A 17,552-nucleotide genomic window follows, 5' to 3' on the forward strand; every position below is an offset into this window, starting at 1 on the left:
CTAGGAAGGAGGCAATGGCAAAGCACTTCTGAAAATCTTGCCAAGAAAACGTCAGGGACTTGTCCAGGCAGTTTCTGAGAATCGGACACGATTTAATAGATTGAAGGGAAAAAAAGGCTAGTTTAGGGATTCCATTGTAATTAGATATTAGCTTTTAGATGCGGATTGAGACTAAGTAGAATTGCATAATAAATTTATATATAAGCATTTCCATATTAAATTCATGTATAAGTTCAGTAGGTTTTAAGATGTTCCAGAGTTTCCCTGGTGCACAACAGGGTGGTCAGATTTTAATTGAGACCTTTTAACTTCCTCCATTTTCAAATCTCCTCTATGCAAATGTGTCCTCCGGTCATTGGCTAAGCTAGAAGACCTCAGAATGCTTTGTGGGAATAAAACATTCTAGCAGAGCCAATGAGTGCAGATCTCCTTTGCATGAAGGGGCACAGCTGGGGCATTTAAGAGAAGGAAAGGGGAAGATCTCAAGAACGTTATAGTTTTCTTCCCTAAAAGGACATTCCTTGCCAAAGTTCACCATGGGCCGGGCTGTGGTCTTCCTTACAGTTCTCACTTACTTCACAGGTAAGGGCAGAACGGTCAGTTTTCAAAGGCCACGAGGGGATTCGGTGGAGATTCTCATAAGAACACAGTCCCTTTGAAATGGCTAAGGGTAAGGAAAGTGCATCAGGGTCATGGTATTTTTTCCTTTTCCTCTCTCCTTCCCACTTGTTAAAGGCATTGATGGTCAGCCCACCTGGTCTCAGCCCTCCTCCAGCTCTGTGTCCCTGGGAGGAACAGTTACACTCCCCTGCGCAACAACTCAGAGTTCCTACAGCATTGGCTGGTATCAACAGAAACCTGGAGAAGGCCCTCGCTATGTGCAGCGTAGTGATGGCTACAACAGGGGAGACAGGATCCCAGATCGGTTCACTGCCACCAGGTCTGGCAGCACTGGATCCTTAACCATCACCAGTGCACAGGCTGAAGACGAGGCAGATTATTACTGTGATAGTTTGAACAGTGCTGGTAATGCGTTGCACGGTGGCAGATTCTTATGGGGAAGTGTGACAAAAACCTTCACTTTTCTTCCTCAGCATAAAGCAGCCAACCATATACTGTGAGCTGTGATTGGGGATTCTGAGTGAAAGAGAAGTGAGAGAAAAGCCCGTTAGACTGATTTCCACCTGCAAAGCCTTCTCTCGCCCAGGAAGGATGGTGGGCACAGGAGCATGGAAGGAAATGGCTCGATTTAGAGATGTGTGCAAGGAACCATCACAACTTGGGCCAAGTTGCAAACTCATGAAGGAAGAGGTTGAAACAAGGGGAAGTTTCAAATATCAGTGGATTTTGGAAACCAAACCGGGTGAAATTGCGATTGAGGGACGATCCATGGATTATTGAATTTGCAGGCTGAATTCATTTGTTTATAGGCTCAGCGTTCCACTTGCCAGAGGGAAGCACAAGAATTCTGCCTTATTGGAAACAGAAATGATTCAGATGCAGGATGTTTTCCAATACTTTTCCGTATCATTTGCCCCTTGGTGATATCACTTGCCCCTTGAAGGGAGACATAAAAATTCTAAGAGAGAGAATTTTGAGTGCTCTCTTTAACGTGGATGCCAAAATGCCAGGCGGAGTCACGTCCAGAGCAAGAGGACCTGCTTTCTGCATGCTTCCGTTTTCTGTACTGTGACTCCCAGTAAGACCTTCTGAGGTGTTTTCCAAGCATTCATGAGTGACGTTTCACCTGATCAAAAATGTGGTGGTCAACCTTTTATCTCTGGTGGTGTTTCAGAACTCATGAATTGGACAGCTGCTTCTCATTGCTTTCACAATCTCCTTTATTCAGATTTTTCATTTCTTTTTTCTCATGTGAGAGGCATAGGAGGCTCCTTAGCCAAGGATATTCCACCTTCCGTGGAACTAAATGAATGTTTTCCCTTTCCTCTTTGGCATCATTAAAAACCAATGAGAATGGAGGAAGAGGGATTGCTGAACCAAAGAGCTTGCAAAGCAGCTGTGCAAAAAGTCACCATCTCAAAGACTTTACCAGAGACAGAGATTCTGTGGACCAGGTGGGGCTGAGCAAAAAGATTAGATCAAGTTTTGGAGTCCTTTCCAAGTATCTTCCTCATTTCCCCATTTTAGAAATGCCCCTAGTTCTCTAGAACAAACAGTGAGGTAGCTCTTTGAGTCTCTTGGTGCCTTTAGTTTCCTTTCAACCTCATTTGTTCCCTTCAACCCCGGTTTGCATCGCCAGGGGGAGAGGATATGACGTGGGCTCCCCTTGCCATTTCACAGAGACGCATGGAAGTGCATCTTATGTGCATCTCTCTGGCCACTAGGTGTCCCTGATGGCCTTTCATATCTTCCATCCTAAAACTTACTATCAAGAGGCAATTTCGAGGTTTCCCAGTTGGGGAATGTGGTGAGGACAGATGATTGGGCAGATGCTCTATGCCTATGCTGAATGAGAGTCAGCAGCGACTTGATACCACAGAATCAATGAATGAAACTACTGGAGATGCGGCCGCACTTGCTTCTTTCAAGATGTTCTCCCTGACGCCCTTCTGAAGAGGATCGTGAACTGATGCCCAAAAGAGGCTGACTCCCCCCCGGCAAAATTGGTGTGGCCGTAGGATTTGCCTAGAGCAGGGGATAGGAGCTGAAGGTCTTCAGAGTAGATCTCTGATGATGGAATGCTATGAGACTGCCTGGGGTTGGACTGTGCTGAAGTGGGGAAATATACAGGCAGGTGATGGATTCTTGTTGGGGAAGCAAGGAAGTCTGTTCAACACCAACAATATGGGAAGTGTTCACACAACACACTGATTCAGGAGAGTTAATGGAGAAGACCCCATGCTGGATTTGGCTTGGTTTGGGGTACTTATGGGAGGGGCGGGGTCAGGTTAATATTTTGCATGACCGCTGAGAAGATTTGGTGTTGGTGAAGATTATTGAAAATACCATGGACTGCCAGAAGAACAAACAAGTCAGTTTTAGAAGAAATACAACCAAAATGTTCCCTAGAGGCAAAGATAACTAGGCTTAGACTCTCCTACTTAGAGCACATCGTCAGGAAAGACCGATTGCTTGAAAAGGACATCATGTTTGGTAAAGTTGAGGGCCAGCGGAAAAAAGGAAGGCCTTCAAGGCGATGGATTGATACAGTCACTGCCTTCAAGAGGGACAGAGTAGAGAAAAATAAACCAAAGTACCATGGCTGGGAAGAACTTTCTTTGCTTTGCTCTTAGATAATCCTAAGGGACCACAGGAGAATCAGAGCCAGACTCCCTCTTGGCCCAGGAAACTGGAGTGTTCTCCACCTCAGGTTCTCTAAGCCAGGAGTGGGCAGCCACTTGAAATCTGAATAATCCTACTATTTAAAATAAGAAAACAATCCAGACAGAACATGATGGCAGGCTCTATGGCAAGTTTTGTAAGGCACTCAGAGTCCACAGGAGTGGCCAGCTATATTAAACATACATAATGATCATAATCATAGAGAGTGAACATTTTGGCACCCCCTTGGCTCAAGAAAGGATGGAATTGAAAACTGCAAAGGGATTCCTGAACTTGGCTTCCTTTCCGGCCACATTACCTAGTGGAGGGAACTAGCAAAGGCTGAGTGTGGAAGATCCTGAAAGAGTGCCTCATTTGAGAACTGGAAGAAATCCTAGAGATGTGTTGGTCCACAATGTGGTGGTCAAACTTTTACTGAGTCCTGTTGAATCAGACCATGTAATTCTTCCTTTCTTTCCAAATCTGTTCTATGAAAATGTGTCCTCTGGTCATTGGCTAAGCTAGACAACCTCAGAATGCTTTGTGGGAATAAAATATTTTAGCAGAGCCAATGAGTGCAGATCTCATTTGCATGAAGGGGCACAGCTGGGGCATTTAAGTGAAGGCAAGGGGAAGATCTCAAGAACGTGATAATTTTATTCCCTGAAAGGACATTCCTTGCCAAAGTTGACCATGGGCTGGTCTCTGGTTCTCCTTGCACTTCTCAAGTACTGCACAGGTAAGGTGCAGAACCCTCAGTTTTCCAGGGCCAAGAAAGGACTTGTTGTGATGCTCAGAAGAAGATGGTCCCTTGGAAATAGCAAAGAGCAAAGCAAGGGCATCAGAGTCATTTCTTTTTCTTTTCCCCTCCCCTTCCCCCTTTTAAAGGCATTGATGGTCAGCCCGCCTGGTCTCAGCCATCCTCCAGCTCCGTGTCCCTGGGAGGAACGGCTACACTCCCCTGCACGACTCAGAGTACAAGGGGAATTAACTGGTATCAACAGAAGTCTGGAGAAGGCCCTCGCTTCGTCCACTGCAATGGCTGCAGCAGGGGACCAGGGATCCCTGATCGGTTCACTGCAACCCAGTCTGGGAGCACTGGATCCTTAACCATCACCAATGCCCAGGCTGAGGATGAGGCCGATTACTACTGTGGTAGTTGGAACAGTGCTGGTAACGCGTTGCACGGTGGTAGATTCTCATGGGGAAGTGTGACAAAAACCTCCCCTCTCCCTCCTCAGCCTGAAACAACAAGCAAGATACCTTGAGCTGTGACTGGAGAAGCTGAAGAGACAGGAGAGAAGCTGCTGCAGGTTCACTTCCATCTGCAGAGAGCTCTTTATTGCTGCCAGAAGGAGGATGCTGGGCCCAGCAGTATGGAAGAGGAGGTGCAAGGGAAGCCCCCAGCCCCGTGTCCTCAGCTTGCTAACCTGATAGAAAAAGCCGCTTTGGATAAAATCTACATTTCAAAACGGTTCACTGCCACATCCATTGCCAGAGTGTGATATACGGCAGACCTCCAGAAGCAAGCGGCTTTCAGCTGAGATGGCTGTGGGTTCAAACTGGACCATCAGATCTTCCCCAACAGAAGTCCCAATCTGGATCTACAGATTGGTTGTAATCCAGTCCAATCCAAACTGGAGTGCAGCTTTTGGCACCGAAGGGTGTTTTTCAAAGAAGGTTGATAGCGAGGAAACCTGTGAAGAAATATCCATGAGTCCCTGCATTTAACCCCACACAATACCTGTGATTCAGGGGTGGGAGAAGACGCAGGCCTGGATGAACTTTTCTCCCTTGACATAAAGGAAGCCACAAATGTTTAGAGAAACGTGGAATACATCTCTTGGAAAGGGGAATTTCGTACGGATAAAGTGCGGCCAAGCACAGGGAAGACCGTGATGGGAGGAGGCATTTGAAAAACGGTTCGTGTTCGTGCTGCTCACGCCTTTGTTGACTGTGGGGCGTGGGCCGAGCCACAGTTCCAGCTTCCCCAGTGAAAGGAGAGTCACCAACCACGTCTGAAGGCCAGAGAGGTCTCCGGTTCCTGTTTTGTCCTATAATTCCCCTGGAGGGACAGAGGAAAGCTGAATTCCTCTTCCTCCTCTTTCCCTTTCATCGAAGGAAGGACAGAAATCTCTCATTTCTTTCAATTACAGGTAGTCCTCGCTTCACACCATTCCTTTAGCGACTGTTCGGACTTGTGACGGTGCTGCAAAACGGACTTACGACTGGTCCTCACAGCTATGACCGTCACAGTGTCTCCACGGTCACGTGATCATGATTCTGGCGCTTGCAACTGTTCGCATGTACCACCATTACAGCGTCCCCCCAGTCACGTGATCGCCATTTTGGACTTTCCCAGCCAGCTTCCAGCAAGCAAAATCAATGGGAGCTGCCTGATCCATTTAACAATGATGTGGTTTGCTTAACGACTGCAGTGTTTTGCTTACCAACTGCTGCACAAAGGATGATAATATCGGGTTGGATTCGCTTAATGACCATTTTGCTTAGCAAACAAAATTCTGGACCCAATTGTGGTCGTTAAGTGAGGATGACCTGTAGTTTTTGTTTTTCTTTTAATTTCACTAGGTGAAATGGACAAGAGGACTACTGTTTTCACCCTCCTGATCAAATGACATCCCAGATAGGAAAACCAGGGCATTTTCTTTTCTTCTGGTCTGAGATGAATAAAGAAGGAGCGAAATCCCCCATTTCGCCCCCTTTCAGGAAACGTGGTCCCAACGGAACAAAATTATAGGTAGCAGAACTCTGAAGACAGGAGAGGATTGAACTGAGGACCTTTCAGTCTTTGAAGGTGGGATGTCTGTTTGGGTGTGTATTGGGGGGGGGGGGAGAAACGTACGAGCCACAGGCCAATCAATGGAAGGAACTCCTTTTTCTTTTACATCAGCAAACTTTCATACCTGTAGAGAAGCGTGTAAAAATCCCCTAGAGAATGGAACTTAGTGCAGGCGAGGATAGAGTCTAGGAGGATGAAAGGATAATTGGGGTGGGGAAGAAATAGCATTTCTCTTTTTCACGCTCCTCAGGCATTCCCGAAATGTAAATCGAGATTGCCCAGGTTGGGCACTTGAAGAAACCCAGTGCCATTCATTGTCCACAGTGTGTCACGCAGAGGTTTCTTAAGTGCTGGCGAATCCAAACGGATAATCCCAAAGACAGGAAGCAGTGAAAATGTTGCAAGCCAGGAGTCGGCAACTATATAAAATCTAAATAAAAATAGTAGTAATAGTAGTAGTAGTAGTGGTAATAATAATAATAATAATAATAATCAAAAAAAAGAAGAAAAACAGTCCAGACAGGATATTATAGCATCTTGTTAGCCGAAGCAAAGGACGAAGTTGAAAATCGCGAAGCGATTTCTAAAGCTGACTGCCTTTCCAGCCACGACACTCAGGGGAGAAAGCCAGGTGAAGGCTGAGTGTGGAAAACCCAGAAAGATTGCCCAAGCTGGGAATCAGAAGAGATCCCAAAGATGTGTTGGTCCACAATGTTGTGATCAATTTTTACTGAGTCCTGTTGAATCAGACCATGTAATTCTTGCTCCATTTCCAAATCTGTTCTATGCAAATGTGTCCTCTGGTCATTGGCTAAGCTAGAAGACCACAGAATGCTTTGAGGGAATAAAATATTCCAGGAGACCAATGAGTGCAGATCTCATTTGCATGAAGGGGCACAGCTGGGGCCTTTAAGTGAAGGCAAGGAGAAGATCTCAAGAACATTATAATTCTCCTCCCTGAAAGGACATTCCTTGCCAAAGTTCACCATGGGCTGGGCTGTGGCTCTCCTTGCACTTCTCACTTACTGCACAGGTAAGGTGCAGAACCCTCCGTTTTCAAGGGCCATAAGAACATGGTCCCTTAGAGATGGCTAAGTTTAAAGAAAGGGCATCAGGGTCATGGTATTTTTTTTTATTTTCCTTTCCCCTTCCCTCTTTTAAAGGCATTGATGGTCAGCCCACCTGGTCTCAGCCTCCCTCCAGCTCCGTGTCCCCGGGAGGAACGGCTACACTCCCCTGCACGACTCAGAGTTCCCGTAGCATTGGCTGGTATCAACAGAAGTCTGGAGAAGGCCCTCGCTTTGTCCACTGCAGCAGCTGCAACAGGGGACCAGGGATCCCAGATCGGTTCACTGCCACCCAGTCTGGGAGCAGTGGATCCTTAGCCATCACCAACGCCCAGGCTGAGGACGAGGCAGATTACTACTGTGGTAGTTGGAACAGTGCAGACACCGCGTTGCACGGTGATAAATTGCCATGGGGAAGTGCGACAAAAACCTCCCCTCTCCCTCCTCAGCCTGAAACAACAAGCAAGATACCTCGAGCTGTGACTGGAGAAGCTGAAGAGACAGGAGAGAAGCTGCTGCAGGTTCACTTCCATCTGCAGAGAGCTCTTTATCGCTGCCAGAAGGAGGATGCTGGGCCCAGCAGTATGGAAGGGGAGGTGCAAGGGAAGCCCCCAGCCCCGTGTCCTCAGCTTGCTAACCTGATAGAAAAAGCCGCTTTGGATAAAACCTACATTTCAAAACGGTTCACTGCCACATCCATTGCCAGAGTGTGATATACGGCAGACCTCCAGAAGCAAGCGGCCTTCAGCTGAGATGGCTGTGGGTTCACACTGGACCATCAGCACTTCCCCAACAGAAGTCCCAATCTGGATCTACAGATTGGTTGTAATCCAGTCCAATCCAAACTGGAGTGCAGCTTTTGGCACCGAAGGGTGTTTTTCAAAGAAGGTTGATAGTGAGGAAACCTGTGAAGAAATATCCACGAATCCCTGCATTTAACCCCACACAATACCTGTGATTCAGGGGTGGGAGAAGACGCAGGCCTGGATGAACTTTTCTCCCTTGACATGAAGGAAGCCACAAATGTTTAGAGAAATGTGGAATACATCTCTTGGAAAGTGGGATTTCGTACGGATAAAGTGCGGCCAAGCACAGGGAAGACCGTGATGGGGGGAGGCATTTGAAAAACGGTTCGTGTTCGTGCTGCTCACGCCTTTGTTGACTGTGGGGCGTGGGCCGAGCCACAGTTCCAGCTTCCCCAGTGAAAGGAGAGTCACCAACCACGTCTGAAGGCCAGAGAGGTCTCCGGTTCCTGTTTTGTCCTATAATTCCCCTGGAGGGACAGAGGAAAGCTGAATTCCTCTTCCTCCTCTTTCCCTTTCATCGAAGGAAGGACAGAAATCTCTCATTTCTTTCAATTACAGGTAGTCCTCGCTTCACACCATTCCTTTAGCGACTGTTCGGACTTGTGACGGTGCCGCAAAACGGACTTACGACTGGTCCTCGCATCTATGACCGTCGCAGTGTCTCCACGGTCACGTGATCATGATTCTGGCGCTTGCAACTGTTCGCATGTACCATCATTACAGCGTCCCCCCAGTCACGTGATCGCCATTTTGGACTTTCCCAGCCAGCTTCCAGCAAGCAAAATCAATGGGAGCTGCCTGATCCATTTAACAATGATGTGGTTTGCTTAACGACTGCAGTGATTTGCTTACCAACTGCTGCACAAAGGATGATAATATCGGGTTGGATTCGCTTAATGACCATTTTGCTTAGCAAACAAAATTCTGGACCCAATTGTGGTCGTTAAGTGAGGATGACCTGTAGTTTTTGTTTTTCTTTTAATTTCACTAGGTGAAATGGACAAGAGGTCTACTGTTTTCACCCTCCTGATCAAATGACATCCCAGATAAGGAAAACCAGGGCGTTTTCTTTTCTTCTGGTCTGAGATGAATAAAGAAGGAGCGAAATCCCCCATTTCGCCCCCTTTCAGGAAACGTGGTCCCGACGGAACAAAATTATAGGTAGCAGAACTCTGAAGACAGGAGAGGATTGAACTGAGGACCTTTCAGTCTTTGAAGGTGGGATGTCTGTTTGGGTGTGTATTGGGGGGGAGGAGAAACGTACGAGCCACAGGCCAATCAATGGAAGGAACTCCTTTTTCTTTTACATCAGCACACTTTCATACCTGTAGAGAAGCGTGTAAAAATCCCCTAGAGAATGGAACTTAGTGCAGGCGAGGATAGAGTCTAGGAGGATGAAAAGGATAATTGGGGGTGGGGAAGAAATAGCATTTCTCTTTTTCACGCTCCTCAGGCATTCCCGAAATGTAAATCGAGATTGCCCAGGTTGGGCACTTGAAGAAACCCAGTGCCATTCATTGTCCACAGTGTGTCACGCAGAGGTTTCTTAAGTGCTGGCGAATCCAAACGGATAATCCCAAAGACAGGAAGCAGTGAAAATGTTGCAAGCCAGGAGTCGGCAGCTGTATAAAATCTAAATAAAAATAGTAGTAATAGTAGTAGTAGTAGTGGTAATAATAATAATAATAATCCAAAAAAAGAAGAAAAACAGTCCAGACAGGACATTATAGCATCTTGTTAGCCGAAGCAAAGGACGAAGTTGAAAATTGCGAAGCGATTTCTAAAGCTGACTTCCTTTCCAGCCACGACACTCAGGGGAGAAAGCCAGGTGAAGGCTGAGTGTGGAAAACCCAGAAAGATTGCCCAAGCTGGGAATCAGAAGAGATCCCAAAGATGTGTTGGTCCACAATGTTGTGATCAATTTTTACTGAGTCCTGTTGAATCAGACCATGTAATTCTTGCTCCATTTCCAAATCTGTTCTATGCAAATGTGTCCTCTGGTCATTGGCTAAGCTAGAAGACCACAGAATGCTTTGAGGGAATAAAATATTCCAGGAGACCAATGAGTGCAGATCTCATTTGCATGAAGGGGCACAGCTGGGGCCTTTAAGTGAAGGCAAGGAGAAGATCTCAAGAACATAATTCTCCTCCCTGAAAGGACATTCCTTGCCAAAGTTGACCCTTGGCTGGGCTGTGGTTCTCCTTGCACTTCTCACTTACTGCACAGGTAAGGTGCAGAACTGTGAGTTTTCCTGGGCCATGAGGGGATTTGCTTGTGATGCTTATAAGAAGAGGTCCCCTGGAGATGGCTAAGCGCAAAGGAAGATGCTTCAGTTTCACAGTATTTATTTATTTTTCTCCCCCTACCCTTTTTCTCGCTCCCCCCTCCTTTAAAGGAACTGATGGTCAGCCCACCTGGTCTCAGCCTTCCTCCAGCTCCGTGTCCCTGGGAGGAACGGTTACACTCCCCTGCACAACTCAGAGTTCCCGTAGCATTGGCTGGTATCAACAGAAATCTGGAGAAGGCCCTCGCTTTGTCCACTGTGATGGCTGCAGGAACAGGGGACCAGGGATCCCCGATCGGTTCACCGCCACCAAGTCTGGCAGCACTGGATCCTTAACCATCACCAATGCACAGGCTGAAGACGAGGCAGATCATTACTCTGCTAGCTGGAACAGTGCAGTCACCGTGTTGCACGGTGGTAGATTCTATGGGAAAGTGCAACAAAAACCTTCACCTTTCTTCCTCAGCATAAAGAGTCAACTGCAGACTTTGAGCTGTGACTGGGGATTCTCAGTCAGAGAAATGAGAGACAAGACCATTAGACCGATTTCCACCTGCAAAGCCTTCTCTCGCCCAGGAAGGGTGGTGGGCACAGGAGCGTGGAAGAAAATGGCTCTATTTAGAGATGCGTGCAAGGAACCATCACAGCTTGGGCCAAGTTGAGAACTCATGAAGAAATAGGTTGAACCAAGGGAAAGTTGAAAGATCAGCAAATAGAGGAAATCAAAGTGAGTGACATTGAGATCAAGGGGTTTATCCATCCCTGGTTGAGGGACTATCCATGGATTATTGAATCTGCAGGCTGAGTTCATCTGCTTATAGGCTCAGTGTTCCACTTTTGAGAGGGAAGCACCAGAATTCTGCCTTACTGGAAGCACGGACAATTCAGATGCAGAATGTATTTCAATGATTTTCAGCATCATTTGCCCCTTGCGGGTGTAACTTGCCCCTTGAAGGCTCAATTACATTTTCTGAGAGAGAATTATGGACGCCTCATTTAGTGTGAAGATCCAAATGCCAGGCGGAGTCACGTCCAGAGCAAGAGGACTTGGTTTCTGCATGCTTAAGTTTTCTTTATTCTGATTCACTGTAAGACCTTCTGAAGTGTTTTCCAAGACTTTAGGGGTGAAGTGTCAACTGACCAAAAATGTGGTGCTCCATGTTTTATCTCTGGTGGAGTTTCAGAACCCATGAATCTGAGAGCCGCTTCTCCTTCTTTTCAAAACCCCCTTTCTTCACTTATCTTCAGTTCGGTTTTCTCATCTGAGAGGCAAAGGGGGCTCCTTAGCCCGGCAAATTCCAGCTCAACTCCACCTTCCATGGAAATAAATGAATATGTTCTCTCTCCTCACTGGCATCCTTAAAAAGGAATGAGAACGGAGGAAGAGGGATTGTCTAAAGAAAGGGCTTGCAATGGAACTGGGCAAAAATTCACCATGCCAAACCCATGAGCGGAGACACGTCTCATTTCCTGATTTTAGGTGAGCTCCTAGTTTTCTACACCCCACAATGATATACATAGATGTTTGAGTCTCTTGGTGGATTTAATTTGCTTTCAACCTCATGAGTTCATCTCCACTCCTTTTTGCATCCCCAGAGGGAGAATTCCCCTTGCTAGATCAGATCAGATCAGATTGAAAGGGGATTTTCTTTGGATCCCTTTGGCCACTAGGTGCCACTGATGGCCTTTCGTAGTATCTAACCTAAAGCTTACTAAAAGAGGCAATTTTGAGTTCTTCCAGTTTGGGAATAGGGTGGGGACAGATCAATCTGGGGAAGCTCTATTTTCATGGTCACTTTATGGACACGATGGCACATAATCTTTCATTGAAATTCCTGGACATGCAGCCGCACTTGCTTCTTTCCAGATGTCCTCCCTGACTCCCTTCTGAAGAGGATCATAAAGTGATGCCCAGAAGAGGCTGTCTCCCACCCTGCCAACTGGATGTGGCCATGGGGTGTGCACAGAGCAGGGGCTGGAGCAGAAGGTCTTTGAAGTATAACCCTGACCTTCATGATTCTAATTTTGGATGCTTGCATGAGGGTGGAGAGGAATTTGCATTAAACTGGAGTAAATTGCCACCTCTCAGTCCAAGGTGGTGACTGCGAAGTGATGACCTTCCACCACATTTCCTGAGGAGCTAAACTTCATTCACCACCTCCTCCCTGCCACTCCCAGCCCTGCCAATCTGCATCCAGCCCCTTCTGCCTTGGTGCTTTGGATGCCAAGCAGAATGACCTCCTTTCCAGTGAATGTGGGGAGAAATACCATGGGATGCAATGAGACATCTGAATATGCCTGCCTGGGATTGGACGGTGCTGAATTGGGGATATAAACAGGCAGGTGACGGCTGCCAGTAGATTCTTGTTGGGGAAGCAAGAAAGTCTGTTCAACACCAACCATGTGGGACGTGTTCACACAACACACTGATTCAGGAGAGTTAATGGATATGACCACATGTTGGAGTTGGTTTTGTTTGGGGTACTTTTTTGTGGGGGTTAATAATTTGCATGAACTCTGAGAAAATGTGGTTACCTTACAGCATATTGCAGAGTGAGATGAAAATTCAGTGTGTGGTTTGGGAAGGCACCAGTGCAGCTCCACCCTCCCCCACCCCAGAGGGGAGTCTTGCAGATGAGTCTCTTGCCAACCACCCCTTGCCTTTGTCTGAGCAACAGATGAAATGAGGGAGGGGGGGTTAAAAACAGATAGACTGAAAAAAATATTTGCATACTTTTTTGGCCACTGCTTCTTGCCACTTAATTAAAGAGTGGAGCGAAGGGGGCAACCTAGAGTTGGTTTCAGAAGATCAGTTGTTGCCCTAATCATCTCCCAGACCTTCATGCCTCCTCTTCTGCCTCTTCCCTTTTGGAGAATTGGAGCCTTCAGGATCCAGGCCAGGTTACCTGGGTCAGCCCTCCCCACCTCTCACGCTGTGCAGTGGACTGAATCCTCCACCTGAGTGGGGGGAATCGGGATCCTCTTTCCCAACCCATCGCCTTCTGCATCCACTGAAGTAATGTTCCCCTCGTCCCAGCATGTTCCAGCTGCTGCTGATGGAATTTTTAGTCAAAAAGCCACGGAGAGGTCAGATTGGCGATGCCTGTTGCAAATGGGATTAAGGTATATGAGCCATACATAACATGATGGTGATGGTGATGATGATATATTAAACTTGTATGTTGCCTGACTGCCAAAGATTGTGGGCAGCTCACAACAATCGAAGAAAAAATTACAATCAAATCAATAAAAGATAAAGATGACCTGCGCAATGAAGTGGGGGGGGTCTCATTCTCCCTCGCTGCGGGCCTGAGTGAAGAGCCAGGTGTTCATGGATCTTCTGAAGAACAGAGTGGGGGCCATCTGGATCTCAGGGGAACCTTACTGATGAGGGCAGGTGCTGTGATGGAGAAGGTGCACTTCCATGGAGAAGGTTCTGATGGATGACATTGTTAGCCATCCAGATACTAAGGTGCAGTCTGTATAAACTGAGCTATGATTGACACTATGATTCAGTAAGCTTAACAGCATAGCATAGCATGAAATGGCATGGCCTACTATAGACATGACTGTACTTTTCAACGGTGATGATAGGAAGTGAAATGTGAGATCCCATCATGGCCCAGTAGGTGCCTCCGTTGTTCCTCTCCTGCATAAGAAAAGAACAGCCACAGAAGTGGCTTCTTTCAAGATGTTCTCTCTGACTCCTTTTTGAAGAAGATCATAAAGTGATGATGAAAGAGGCTGACTCCCACCCTGCCAAGTGGTGTGAACGTAGGTTCCGCAAAGGGCAAAAAGCTGGAGAAGAAGGTCTTCAGAGTAGAACTCTGACCTTCATGATTCTAGTTTTGGATGTTTGTATGAGTGTGGACAAAATCACAAAAGTCCGCCTTACTTATTTTGGCTCTGTCATGCGATCAAACCCGCTGGAAGAGGCAGTGATGCTCAGAATGGTCAGCCCCCCATCAGGAACCAGTTTGTGCTTCCATTGCTCCCTTTTGCCAGAGAAAAGAACAGCAATGGAAAAGGCTTCTTTCAAGATGTTCTCTCTGACTCCTTTTGAAGAGGGTCCCAAAGAGGCTGACTCCCACCCTGCCAAGCGGGGTGGCCATAGATTGATTCTTGTTCTGGATGTGGGTATGAGTGTGGCCAGGAATCTGCATCGCAGAGGAGTAAATTGCCATCACTTACAGGCAGTGGAGAAGTTCTTCAGAAGTGATGGTCTTCGCTCATAGTACTCATACCGAGGCGCTAAAGGTCATTCATTACATCTTCCTCCACCTCAGGAAATCTCTATTCAGCCTCTCCTGCCTTAGTCCTTAGGACAACAAGCAGAATTGCATCCCTTGAACGTGAACATGAACATGGAGGGAAATGCCAACACAGCTACAGACCTTCTGGAACCCCTGAGAGATTTTCTGAGTTTTCTATATTTCTCTTGATATCAGTGAATGTAGAGAGTATGCTGAGATGTGCAGGAGAGCTTCATCATTCCTCCCAGGGACACAGAGCAGGAGCAGTCTGAGACCAAGTTGCTTGACAGTCAATACCTTCAAAAGGGACAGAGCAGAGGAGAAAAAAACACAAAATACCATGCGTGGGAAGAACTTGCTTTGCTTTTCTCTTAGATCATTGTAAGGGACCACAGGGGAATCACAGCCAGATTCCCTCCTGGCCCAGGAAACTGGAGTGTTCTCCACCTCAGGTTCTGTAAGCCAGGAGTGGGCAGCCTGTGGAAATCTAAATAATACTCCTCATTAGAAGAAGAAAACAATCCAGACAGAACAGAACATGATGGCAGGCTCTATGGCAAGTTTTGTAAGGCACTCAGAGTCCACAGGAGTGGCCAGCTATATTAAACATAGATAATGATCATAATCATGGAGAGTAAACATTTTGGCACCCCCTTGGCTCAAGGAAAGGATGGAACTGAAAACTGCAAAGGGATTTCTGAACTTGGCTTCCTTTCCGGCCACATTACCTAGTGGAGGGAAGTAGGCAAAGGCTGAGTGTGGAAGACCCCAACGAGTGCCTAAGTTGGGAACTGGAAGAAATCCCAGAGATGTCTTTGTCCACAATGTGGTGGTCAAACTCTCATTGAGTCCTTATGAACCAGATCACTCAATTCTTCTCTTTCCAAATCTCCTCCACACAAATACATCCTTTGGTCATTGGCTAAGTTAGAAGAATCCATAATGCTTTGTGGGAATAAAATATTCTAGCAGAGCCAATGAGTGCAGACCTCATTTGCATGAGGGGGCAAAGCTGGGGCATTTAAGTGAAGGAAAGGAGAAGATCTCAAGAACGTGATAATTTTATTCCCTGAAAGGACGTTCCTTGCCAAAGTTCACCATGGGCTGGGCTGTGGTTCTCCTTGCACTTCTCACGTACTGCACAGGTAAGTGCAGAACGGCCAGTTTTCAGGGACCAAGAGGGGACTTAGTTGTGATTCTCATAAGAAGATGAGCAAATAATAAAATATCTGAGAGCAAAGAAAGTGCATCAGGGTCATGGTGTTCTTTTCTTTTCCTCTCCCTTCCCCCTTGTAAAGGCATTGATGGTCAGCCCACCTGGTCTCAGCCTTCCTCCAGCTCTGTGTCTCTGGGAGAAACAGCTACACTCCCCTGCACGACTCAGAGTACCTACAACATTGGCTGGTATCAGCAGAAGTCTGGAGAAGGCCCTCGCTTTGTCCACTGCAGCAGCTGCAGCAACAGGGGACCAGGGATCCCCGATCGGTTCACTGCAACCCAGTCTGGGAGCAGTGGATCCTTAGCCATCACCAACGCCCAGGCTGAGGACGAGGCAGATTATTACTGTGGTAGTTGGAACAGTGCTGGTAACGCGTTGCACGGTGGTAGATTCTTATGGGGAAGTGTGACAGAAACCTTCACCTTTCGAGCTCAGCACAAAAGAGTCAACCGCATCCTCTGAGCTGTGACTGGGGATTCTCAGTCAAAGAGGATTGAGAGAAAAGCCCGTTAGACTGATTTCCACCTGCAAAGATTCTCTCACCCAGGAAGGAGGATGGGCACAGGAGCGTGGAAGACAATGGCTCTACTTAGAGATGCGTGCAAGGAACCATCAGAGCCTGGGCCAAGGTGAAAACAGAAATAGGTTGAATGAAAGGAAAGCTTCAAATACCAGTGAATACAGGAAATCAACCTAACTGATATTGAAACTGAGGGGTTTATTTATAGGGGGCATTCATTTGTTTATAGGCTAAGCACTCTTCTTGCCCGAGGGAAGGAGAAAGATTCTTCCTTATTAGAAAGATAAATTGCCCCTTGCTGGTGTAACTTGCCCTTCAGAGGGACAAAGACATTGTTTGGGAGAGCATTATGGACACCATGTTTAACACGGATGCCAAAATGCCGGGTGGAGTCTTGTGCAGAGCAAGAGGACCTGCTTTCTGCATGCTTAAGTTTTCAGTATTGTGACTCCCAGTAAGACCTTCTGAAGTGTTTTCCGAGACTTCAGGGGTGAAGTGTCAACTGACCACAAATGTGGTGCTCCATGTTTCATCTCTGCTGGTCTTTCAAAATTCATGAACCTGAGAGCCGTTTCTCCTTCTTTTCTAAATCTCCTTTTTTCAGTTTTCTTCTTTTCTGTTTTCTCGTGTGAGAGGCAAAGGGGGCTCCTTAGCCCGGCAAATTCCAGCTCAACTCCACCTTCCATGGAAATAAATGAATATCTTCTCTTTCCTCTTTGGCAGTGCTAAAAAGCAGTGGGATAGAGGAAGAAATGTTGAACCAAAGAACTTGCAAAGGAGCTGGGCAAACATTCACTACCCCAAACTCATGAGCAGAGACAGAGAGATTTTGGGGAAAATGTGAGATGAGGAAAATAAGTAGATCAAAAACCTCCCCTCTCCCTCCTCAGCCTGAAACAACAAGCAAGATACCTTGACCTGCAACTGGGGACACTTGAGCTGAAGAGACAGGAGAGAAGCTCCTGCAGGTTCACTTCCATCTGCAAAGAGCTCTTTATCTCTCCCCCAAGGAGGGTGATGGACACAGGAGTGTGCAAGAGGAGGGTGCAGGGGAAGCCCACACCCCTCTTGCTTCCGGTTTCTCACTCTGGAACAGAGCTGGTTTGGGAAATATATATATATGATCATCGTTAAGTGCCTCCTCCACTTGCAGAAGTGTGATATGCAGGAGACCTTCAGACGGAAGAAGCTTTCAGATGCGAAGGAAGGAAGAATCTAAGCATGGGAATCACATTTTTTTCTATTCATGTTTGTTTTCCTTTCAATTTCACTGGGTGAAATGACATCAAAAATAGGAAAACTACCGTGTTTCTTTTTGTT

General features: G+C 46.8%; 1 gene segment (V, D, J or C); it reads left to right on the forward strand.

Moving 5' to 3' along the window:
• Nucleotides 1-15,592: 15,592 nt before the first annotated feature.
• On the forward strand, nt 15,593-16,174 carry LOC134505886 (immunoglobulin lambda variable 1-40-like). The segment is given in 2 exon segments: nt 15,593-15,638; nt 15,792-16,174. Coding segments are annotated over 2 exon segments (429 nt in total).
• Nucleotides 16,175-17,552: the final 1,378 nt, after the last annotated feature.

This window comes from Candoia aspera, chromosome 15 (assembly GCF_035149785.1).
Source record: "Candoia aspera isolate rCanAsp1 chromosome 15, rCanAsp1.hap2, whole genome shotgun sequence".
NCBI lineage: Eukaryota > Metazoa > Chordata > Lepidosauria > Squamata > Boidae > Candoia > Candoia aspera.